Here is an 11,539-nt window from a genome sequence, read left to right as displayed (position 1 = left end):
TTGCTTGCGAACTGTGTCCCGTCCGTGTTCACAACAACCTCTGTGACATCCAATCGCGGGCAGTTGTTTTTCCCCCTTTCCTTGTTTACGACATTCCAAATCATTTTAGATTTATTAGTTCCATTGTTAATCATATCGCTATAATAATTAAATTTTTTATTCCTAATTAAAATATCAAATTGCAATTTTATCTCAGTAATAAGATTAATAATATTTTCATTACTTGTATGTCGCTTACTTAATTCTATTAGGTCAAATAAAAAAGATTTAAATAATTTTATGTCATTGTTAACCCAGGAGGGGCAATTTCTAATTAATTTCTTTTTTAGTGGAAAACAGATATCGACTTTACTTGAAATTATATTTATGAGTGATGTTGCGAGGCTGTCGGCATCGTTATTTTTTGCAAAAATTAGACCCCAGTCAACGCTCTCAATAGCAGCAGAAAAATGTAATTGATTTGACTGTGCGAAACTTCTTGAGTAACCGTGGGTTACCATTTTTGAACGGTTATTCCGAAGTCGTAATACTCCCATCACCGCAAGATGGTCACTCAAATTAGTGGTCACAGGTTCAACACTAACGAAATCTGTAGACAAATTCGAGTATAAGTGGTCAAGGCAGGTTGAGGTAGTGGCGGTGACGCGAGTGGGAAAGTCGACCTTATTTACCATGCCATGGGTAGATAGTAAATCGGACCATCTGTTTACGTCCGCATTTGGTTCGCCTAGGCAGTTAATATTAACGTCACCGATGATTAAGCAGTTAAGATGGGCTTCGCTGATCTTATTGAGCAACCGTTCGAATTGTATAAGAAAGACAATATTACTAATTAAGTTAGTACGGTATATGCAAACTATCGTTATGTCTAATTCAACTAAATCTATTGCAGATATTTCACAATATCTCTCAGTGGATAACTGAACTAAATCAAAATTTTCGTGACATTTAACGTTATCACTAATAAATATGCAAGAACCGCCGTGCGCAGTAATACTCCTACAATAACTAGACGCGAGTTTATAACCGTCAATGTTCACACATTTTAATTTATCTATTGTCAACCAATGCTCGGAGATCGCAAGAATATCACACTTCATTTCGTCTCTTAGTAACACTTCTAATCGTAACGTTTTATTTTCCAAAGCAGCTATGTTTTGGTGGCATACTTTGATTGTTGTGAAGTCGTCATGCGGCGGAGATTCATTCTTATCACAGTGGCGAGCGGGAGCGGGCGGAGGTCGAGCTAGACGTGCGCTCGCGCCGGCCGTCGGTGAGAGTGGCGGCGGGCCGCGGTCCGCCAGTCCCCCTCCGAAACCACTCCGATATCTTCACACCCGGTGGCCACGATGTTGGCGTGTAGATTTGCTCCATAACACTTTCCGGATAGCTTACGACGAATGCGGCGTGGAAATTCGTTTTAATATTCCGCTTTTCTACAGTAATATCGTCGCATGGAATGCTTTGTTTTAAATATTTTAAGACATTTTGCGTCGTTGTTTCCGGTCGAAAAGACCAGGCTTGTACATACTTAATGCGTTCAATTGTTAGAATGTCGTTGTCTGTATTTCCTGCGCCAGTGAAAACTCGGCGGCGTTTTCGGCTTAGTACTGTATGCCATTTATCGTCACTGTGTGGTGAGTTGGTATCCAACTCATTCTGTTTGTTTGAATGAGCAGGAGCGGTAGCAGGCGCGGGAGCGGGCGTAGCAATCGCTAGCGTTGTGGCCCGATCGCTTACCGTAGGCTCGTTGGAAGTGGTAGACGTCGTCGGCTGCGCTCGGCTCACCTCGGGTGTGGTCGGGACTGTTCCGCCAACATCTGACGCTATCAGTACGGGCTTGTCAGGCTTGCCAGCGGCTTTAGCGCTTGCTTTCTTGGAGACAGGCGCTGTTATATTTGCAACGGCTTTCAGTTTTGCTAGACGCGCCGGCCGCTGCAGCGCTGCTGGTGGGATATTACTGATGGACTTACGGCTTGTTGGTTCCTGCGCAGCACCCTCAAATTTCGTTTTGAATGTTTTAATTGTATCTGACTGATTCATAATTAACGCAGATTGCTCAGCTATCTTGGTCTCGAGCGATGTGATTCGAGTGGTCATTGTTGTAACCGACAGCTGAAGCTCACGGATTGCACTTTCAAGCGCAAATTGCGCCATTATTATATTTTTAAAACGTTTAGTCACATAGGAGCGATGTAATGCTTAGGGCTACCAACTACCCACATTCAACTTGTCACTTTAACGTCGTGTTTGAAATGTCATTCGAAATTGTCCAACGATTAAAAGCGACAAGGTACAGAAATCATCACTTATTTATGCTGGTGACTGTGTCATTCGGCTACGTACCCTGAAACTTCTGCAACAATCCTGATCTATGCCTCCATTACATCGCGCATCCAGATTGGACCGTGCTCCGCGCGCCATCTATAGATCACTGAGCATGCTCTCTAAAACCTTCTCACACCCAACACGATCTATCCGCCACACTATTAGCAATCTACTTTCAATCTATAGTAGTGATAAGTTAGGGTTTATTTTTATCTGTGGGAAAGTAAAGAAATCAGCATTTTTTTCGAAGATGTGGTGTGGTCGTAGTTGAGTACCAGGGGGCGTCCATTAATCACGTCATACTGTATAGGGGGAGGGGGTCATGGAAAAATCACCATCACCACGCGGGGTTAAGGAACAATCACATGTATATTTTTGACCCACTGTGCTACACTGAGGCTTGTGAACAAAAAATCATATTTCTGTGCTATTGTTTCTTTAAATATACCAACTTTTTTACATATTTAACCAGACTGTCGCCTGATAATTTTCTCAAAGATTTTTTTAGTTTGTCCTCATCGCGTGTACTTAAGTGCTCAGATTCATGTATTTAAAAAAAAGTCTACTTATGTTGGAAAAAAATTACACGTCATATTGGCCGGGGGAGGGGAGGGGTGAAAATATCACCAAAGATCACCATGGGGGAGAGGGTGGGTCTAAAATAAGCCAAAAACACGTAATGTAGTGATTCATGGACACCCCCTTAGCCGTATTTCAGCGGCGTCTGCGCATAAATTGGCGCACTCCGATTAACGCTATCGCGGCGGAAGTTCGGCTCGATTTATTAATTCATTAGGTAAATACTCGTTATCTGGAGTGAGGTGTTAATTAGCTGTGATTGGCGAACTAATACTGTGTTTGGGAAGTAACGATTTACAGCTGTTTCGATTGAGGAGATCAAGTTGACAAAGAGTGGCCTGTTTCACCAGAGTGACATTGACACTTGACAATTCTGGGTTGACAATCAGCGTCAGCGGCAACGAACGGCGAAGGCGAAGTGTCTCTATCGGGCGACAATTATCACTAATTATCGATATTTATCTATCGTATGTCTCACTCAAGTCAATACTTTTCATTCTCAAGTTCTTCAGTTTTTCAAGTTTTATTTTAATATGTCATACGGCATTCTGATATCAGATTACTTGCCTTCAATTGCCCAATCGACATTAGTCCTTTTCACAAAAAAAAATCTGAAGAAAACAGAGTGTTTATAGACAATAATTAAATTGTGGAGATGCAACTCCTACAGACGACCGGTCTGGCGCAGTCGGTAGTGACCCTGCCTGCTACGCCGCGGTCCCGGGTTCGAAACCCGGTAAGGGCATTTATTAGTGTGATGAGCACAGATATTTGTTCCTGAGTCATGGATGTTTTCTATGTATATAAGTATTTATATATTATATATATCGTTGTCTGAGTACCCACAACACAAGCCTTCTTGAGCTTACCATGGGCCTCAGTCAATCTGTGTAAAAATGTCCTATAATATGTACATGGATTTCTCAAATTGATCGAGTTCATACTTTGTAAGGCCAGCCTAAGTACGTTCTCACATTATCCGATCCGATATCGGATGTAGGACCGATGTTCTATATATTAAAGGCGCCATCATTGACATTTGCCTTTCGACATCCATCCTACATCCGATATCGGATCGAATATTGTGAAAACGCTCTAAGAGTGCACAATGAGGAGGCACACTCACTCAAAGGTATGACAGATGGCGCCACCCTATTAGTCCATTGCACAGATAAAGAATTTGATACGTGAGAGCGAGAAGATGATATTTGTTTTCTTTCTCACACATATGAATGACAGTGACATGCCTAGACACGTGCACAGGCGCCGCCTGGCGGGATAAAATGTCAGTGTGCCTCCTCATTGCGCATAGTTTCATTATGACGTCACTGTTTGAAGTACTGCACGCATGAAATGAATGGCAAATAATTCGTTATCTATGATTACGATAATACCCGCTGTTGTATGTGAGTGGCCGTTTTATGACTTGCTTATGGACGACTGGACGTAGGTACGAGATAGCCGTTTTAATTACAGAAAAAAATGATCGTTCGTTTCTTTTACATCGTTAAGTTTTATTTATAAACAGTTCAAGTAAAACACTATTAATGTTAAGTTTTTTATGAGATAGGAGATTGGAGGTAAATTTATCCACCATTTATTTATATTTTTTACATTTTATTACTTAATCATTGTAAATGAAAGTCACAAGCAAAAAGGTATCTTATTGTTAATAGTGGCCCAATTACCTACTAAGTACTATCTAATAACCAATTACTATAGCAGACATCCTATGTAAAGTCAGTAGGTTAAAACGCATAGGAAACCGCGTCTACTAACATTTACATAATTTCAATAAGTACACGAAAGCTCACATATTAACATTCGCCACGTCGTAGAGATCATACTCACTGACTAAAATATACACTTACGGCCACAGAACACCTCAACTACTAGACGGAGCATTAAACTCAAAATTAGGCTTGTGCAGGACATGTACTAATAGTACAAAAGACACGATTCCCTGCACTGTACTAGACCGAACGACTCCCAAATGATTCTGCTCTCTAGTACATTTAGTACACTCACACACGCACAACAGAATGGGAGCGAAACGATCGAAGAGCTAAGAAGTGACAATGATAGCAAAGCGATCCGTGTGATCCGACCGCAACCGAACTAGAACCGACTGACTCGAACCGAGAGCGCGCGAAAACGGCCGATCAGCTCTCGGCTAGTACGAGCGAGCGTTACTGTCCGCCATATGCTCAATTTGTCTCTCGCTCTCTCGGTGTACTACTGTACTAAATGTCCTAAAAGAACGAACTAGTACACTTCGGAGATCGTACTAGTTGGGAGCGATCTTTTCAGTGAACGAGCAGGCACAACTACTCAAAATCCCCAACCACGTTATAAATGTTCTCCCGTAGTTATTTATGGAAATGCGACCGCTTGGGCCTGGTTACGTAGCCAAATGTACAAACGGTTTTTAAGATATAATCTTTATCGTAGCTAGCTATCTCTATGGAATTATCGTATTGGCGCGACAGAGCCAGACAGCATTTCGATCGGAGTTTAGCGTCAACGATTGTCATTTGGGTCTGCTAGGCCGGCAGTTGCATCAACGTTTAGGTACAACCAGCTACCATGGGCCCGTTTCTCGAAAGGTACAAGCCTTGTATTACAAGTGCGCGAACTGTCAAATCGTATGGGTTGTCATGGAAACACACTTGTAATACAAGGCTTGTACCTTTCGAGAAACGAGCCCCAGCACTCGTGTAATTTTGGAATATTTACAAAAAATTAGTTTTAGAGTTGAACCTGGGCTGTTTTACAATGTAATGGTGTAAGATGTTACTTAATTGCGCTCCTCGAATCGTCGTATTCTACCAGTAAAATTGTAAATATGTCTGGTGACCACGCGCTCTTTGTTACTGCTTCATAATGCAATGTTTGCGTAGTCTGTGCTTAAAGAACATTAAAGCTGCCGCAAATACGTTTACATTGAACCCATTTCTGTACCCCATTCTTCCCCATACACTTAATTCCATATCATTTTTATTGGCCACTAATCCACACTACCGGATTCTAGGCAACCGTTGCTCTCTCAAGCTAACTTCGAACTTAACTCTTTAAGTTTAAGGTAGTAAATCGTGTTGTAAACTTGATGTGCGCGTGCGCAGTGAAACTGCAACCGACACGCGCCGCCCATTAACCCCTGGATCGTTAAAGAGACGACTCTACGCCTTAGTGTTTATGTTAGTTTAGTCTAGTCTAGTATACTTATAGATATATAAGTAGAGGGTTTTTGCAAGCTACATTAGATTTAAAAAGGAGAAAAAAGTTTTTAGTATGTAGGTTTCAAAAAAAATCACAACGATGCTAGAACCCTTGAAAAGGTAAACCTTTTCAAGGGTTCTAAAGAATGATATACATATAAAACTTTAATTTCTCGCGTTTTGAAACATTTTTAAAGACACGCACGGGTCACGGGTCAGATTCAGAATTAGGTACTTGTAATTTAGTAAAGTATAAGTATATTATATTATCATTATCGTATGTAAATAGTACGTGTATTTTACATTTTTCCGGTTCTCGTATCGTATGTGACTATTTACCCCCTTATTCATAAACGTACTCTAAAGTTATCAAGCCGATAAAGTTCGTTTGTCCTTTTCTATCACACCAATACGTCGAAAAATTAGGTTCCTTAATATGAATAGATAATTTTAATTTTATTTTTAGAGCCATGGCAAAATTGTAAGAGAAATAATATTCATGCAACAAGCACTTTGATGTTCACTTAGTTGTAGGTACCTACTGATACAGTAAAACTAGTTAAATTAGGTCGAAGTTCGAACCCTTTGTACATAAAAACTTTTTATCAATAATGTCGGTATCTGCCGAACACGATACTAAAATAGTTCTTCCTTTTCGGCGTTAAATACCAAGATGCGCTTATAGTTAAACTATTTCTAAAACAAGCATTTCCTCTTAAACAAACTAATTCAGAGCAGAAACATGGAGATCGCGCGATAGTGTATCAACGATCACACCATTGTTACCGAAGATTTAAGAGGTTGATCATTCACAAAGCTTGCTGAGCAAACGCCTTTATACTATGACAGTACAAACAAACATAAGGCCTGCTGGATGGTAACTTGGAACCAGTTCCATGTCATTGTCAACGTCACGCCAGCAGGAGTGTATGGAAATTCTCATACAAAGGGTTTAGCGAAAAATTCGGCAATAAATTCGGCAACGGACGGTTTGGTGCAACCGACCCTATGAGTGGATCTTATGTTAGATACAGTCACCGGCATAAATAAGCGATGATTTATATACCTTGTCACATTAACGTCTTGTTTGAAATATCATACGAAATTGTCAAACGATTAAAAGCGACAAGGTAGAGAAATTATCACTTATTTATGCTGGTGACTGTACTTGGCTGCGTTTTTCTGTATGGTAGGCCTGTATGAAATAGGTATTATTATATGTAATCTAATCCTGAACCTTGAAAGACGTGATAAAATAATAGAGTTCAATGCGCTGGTTCTGACACGAATTTAGATAAGAAAGAACATATTTGAATAGTACTCAAAGTCTGTGTAAGAATGTCCTTATAATATTTATTTATTTATTTTTATTTATTTATTTATCCATCCCGGATAAAGCAAATCCAAAAGACTTTCCTATCTGCGCAATAGACAACCGTAGGTACCTAATGAGAGACTGGTAAAAGTTGTTCAGTATGATTTAGAAGCGGTACAGAGTATTTGAACTAGGATAATATGGGAATTGGACTGAACCTAATATTTCCCTTCTTTGTCGAAGAAAGTAAACGATCAGCGGGCGTAGATCGTAGATCAGTGACACATTTTAGGGCGTCGGTGCGTCCCTATCCCACAAAATAGAACGTCAAGGCGTGATAGCATTTGTTTCTGCCCGCCAGTACTCAATAGCCCGTACTATACTGGTTTCCTGCACCGATAGCGCTGCAAGTCGCAGGAACCATGAGCAAGGCGTCGGTGCGCAAGAGCACCTAATTGCGCGCGTGCCCTTTTGTCTCGTAATTACTTTTATAAATCTACTGGACGATTTGCATGCGTGTGATAACATCGAGCAAAGGTAGGATACGGTTCAAGGGGCTTGGCTAGATTACAAGCGCTTTGTTGACTGTGTAACGGGATCGGGAGTGGGTTGTGCGAAAAATAGTTCAAAAAATATACTATAGTTATTTGTTATACAAGGGGGCAAAGTTGTATTTTAACGCCGAGTGTGGAATTGAAAAACGAGCAAGTGAAAGGATTTTATAGTTGAAGATTGTATAGGTTCGAGAATAGAATCCTGAACTTGCGAGTTTTTTAACACACGAGAAGTAAAATAAATACATTTGCACCCGAGTGTAATACAAAACTTTCCCCCTCACTATAGCGAGGAAACTACAACGCAAAAAACGTTTATCACTGCTTCCAGTAGTTCCACAGGTGGTAAATCATCTTTAATATTACTAGATTCACCTACTTATATCAATTTTAAAGCAGTTAATTTGACTTTATTCAAGGTTAAATTACTTTACCCACTAGTGGATAAAATGCGTTTTTACCCGCTGGTATTAAAGGACAAAATACGTGTTTCCGAGCTAGTGAGGGGAAAAATATTTTTAATATTGAGAGTTTTGAATGGTTCACGGCTATTTTCATTACACTTACATTGACCGGAATAGACCGTGATTACTTTTTGATTTTTGTCGAGCTCTCGATATTTCGACGCAATTACATGCATAATGATCACGGAAAACTGAAGAAGGCGGTGTGGATGTCAAAGTTGTATAGACAGCGCGCGATCTGCCCTCCTTCGCGCGCGTCGTCGGCTGCGTTCACTTTCAGCGTTACCACTGGTCGCATTCACACTGTGTTCATCACACAAAAAAATGCCCTTACCGGGATTCGAACCCAGGACCGCGGCTTAGCAGGCAGGCTCACTACCGACTACGCCAGACCGGTCGTCAAATTGAACTAAATTCAGACAATATATTCCTAGTCTAACGTTTGAGCAAAGAACGGCGAGAAAAACGTCTGCTCGAACGGTTGCGTGTGGCGTTGCATTTCAGGGCAATCCCAATCAGAGCTCGGATAGTATTGAACAAGTTTTTATAATTATTTGATGAGATCAAATCGGCCTGTTTTGCCGATTAGTCGCCGACTAATCGCCGACTACAAATGTGGCCGGAGTGCCCGGAGTACATCCCTAATTAACATACCTTTCATCTCGCTCTGGTTCCGAAGCTGCTCGATGATGTTCGTCAGCCTATTCTCCCTCTGACTGACCACCTTCACATCACCATCATCACTTTCCACTTTCACCACCATTTTTTCATCACCATCACTCACATCACATTTAGCACTGTAATAGTCTTTAGAGTCAATTTTGTTGTCTTGTTTGCTATTTGATTTTAATACACTTTCAGACATTGTTGGTTTTTAAGTTCAGCTACGCGTTTTCAATCTGTAACAGACAATTGACTATGATTAACATTAAGTTGGAAAATCATGAATAAGCATATCTTTATTGCCTAAATATATATCAACAAAAATGGCTCAAAATTATTATTTAGGTACCCCCGTTTGGTTGTCTATTGTTTGCCCGACAGTCATTTAACATAATATTCATATGCCCGAATCTAACTTGCCTGAATTTCATTTGCCCGAATGATTTGTTTATCATAAACATTGTATGACAAGATTGTTTATCCGAACATTACCTTCCATAATCATACAATGCCATACTATTTGTTAGCCATATTATTAAGTGCAATAATATGGTTTAATATAATATCCAAACGCCATAAGCAATTATTGCCATATTAATTGTTGCCCATATTATTACCTAACCTACTTTTTGAGAGCAGTTTCATTTTCCAGGGGGTCACAGTTCTAACCTAACCTACTTTTCAAGCTGTTACCTTTTCCAGGGGGTCACAGTTCTAACCTAACCTAACCTACTTTCTGATAGCAGTTTCATTTTCCAGGGGGTCGCAGTTCTAACCTAACCTAACCTACTTTCTGATAGCATTTTCATTTTCCAGGGGGTCACAGTTCTAAACTAACCTAACCTACTTTTCAAGCAGTTTCATTTTCCAGGGGGTCGCAGTTCTAACCTAACCTAACCTACTTTCTGATAGCATTTTCATTTTCCAGCGGGTCACAGTTCTAACCTAACCTAACCTACTTTTCAAGCAGTTTCATTTTCCAGGGGGTCACAATTCTAACCTAACCTAACCTACTTTCTGATAGCAGTTTCATTTTCCAAGGGGTCACAGTTCTAACCTAACCTAACCTACTTTCTGATAGCAGTTTTATTTTTCAGGGGGTCACAGTTCTAACCTAACCTACTTTCTGATAGCAGTTTTATTTTTCAGGGGGTCACAGTTCTAACCTAACCTAACCTACTTTCTGATAGCAGTTTCATTCTCTAGTAATTCTAGTAGTGTCGCCTCTGTGATAATTACGCATTTCGATGATTCTACCAAATCACATTATGGAAATGGATTTTTCTGGTCGCTAATTTGTATGACAAATGATGGTATGGAATGTGGTAATTACTGATTTCGATGATTCTGACAAATGACATTATGGAAACTGACTTTATGGGAAACAAAGTTTCTGGCACTTGATTAATATAGTAAACAATGATTATGGCATAAGATGTTATGAAAAACAATATTATGATTGTTGAATAGGGTGGCAAATAAAATTATGGCAAATGAAATTCTGGCAAATGGGGGTATCCCACCCCCGTGTTAATATAGGCACGAGTGTAGCGAGCGGTTCAAAAAATTGAATCTAGAGATTGCGAGAGTTTCACGGCATTTTCACTAAACCATCGCAAAGATGATTTTCGGTTTTTAAAAAATACAAGACTTAGTAAACTATGTTTAAAAGATACTTAATACCTTATTATTGTAAGTTAAGATACTCGTTACCATTAAGAAAATAGTTAGGTACATAAATAAACGTGACTGTATCCCCAAAAGGGATAGGCAGAGCACATGAAACTGCTCAGTTTGAGTGCCAAAGTTTTATTACACATTCAATTAGGTATCATCATCCTCCTTATCGCGGCATTTGCTACGGCTCATGGGAGCCTGGGGTCCACTTCTATTAGGTATATTGTTCTAAAATTTAATAAGAACCTATCAGGTTTTTTACAATATCTAAGGCTAAGTAAATGTCAATAAAAATCGGTATCATTTAGATAGCTATCACACATTGACGGGGCAAGTGTTTTACCAATAAACAATGATAACGAATTACTCACAACTCACAAATACTTCACACAGTACGATTCGCCATGATCGATCACAAACAAATAAAACAATGGTTTGCTTTTACAGAATAGTTCCAACGATTTATCTTCATGTTTAGGTCAGAGTATTAAGATGTATCTCCCATTGTGACTATGAAGTGACAATTACAATGAAACGCGCTACTGTAACGTTTGTTTTGAACTATTCATCATTCCGATTTTGTTAGTAGTTATACGTCATAACATAAAGCATTAGAGGGCATCGAATATCTATATTTCTTTACGAAACCATGCCTAAATAAGTCCTCTTTGGAAATACACTCGTCAAAAACTATAGTGCAAGTGACACATGTTCTTAAGGTTCCCATTTTAAACATGTCCT

At 39.7% G+C, this 11,539-nt stretch overlaps 1 protein-coding gene across 1 annotated transcript in view; it reads right to left on the bottom strand.

Moving 5' to 3' along the window:
- The window catches only part of LOC125230119, a 512,573-nt gene that overhangs the window by 487,953 nt on the left and 13,081 nt on the right, over positions 1–11,539 (bottom strand). The window contains exon 2 of the mRNA XM_048135148.1: positions 9,113–9,357. Coding sequence (XP_047991105.1) covers positions 9,113–9,323 — 211 coding nt within the window. The 5' untranslated portion in view covers positions 9,324–9,357. The remainder of the gene's footprint in view (positions 1–9,112; positions 9,358–11,539) is intronic.

Source organism: Leguminivora glycinivorella, chromosome 10 (assembly GCF_023078275.1).
Source record: "Leguminivora glycinivorella isolate SPB_JAAS2020 chromosome 10, LegGlyc_1.1, whole genome shotgun sequence".
Lineage (NCBI taxonomy): Eukaryota > Metazoa > Arthropoda > Insecta > Lepidoptera > Tortricidae > Leguminivora > Leguminivora glycinivorella.
The sequence above is the reverse complement of the archived record's forward strand: the minus strand, read 5'-3'. Positions and strand labels throughout refer to the sequence as shown.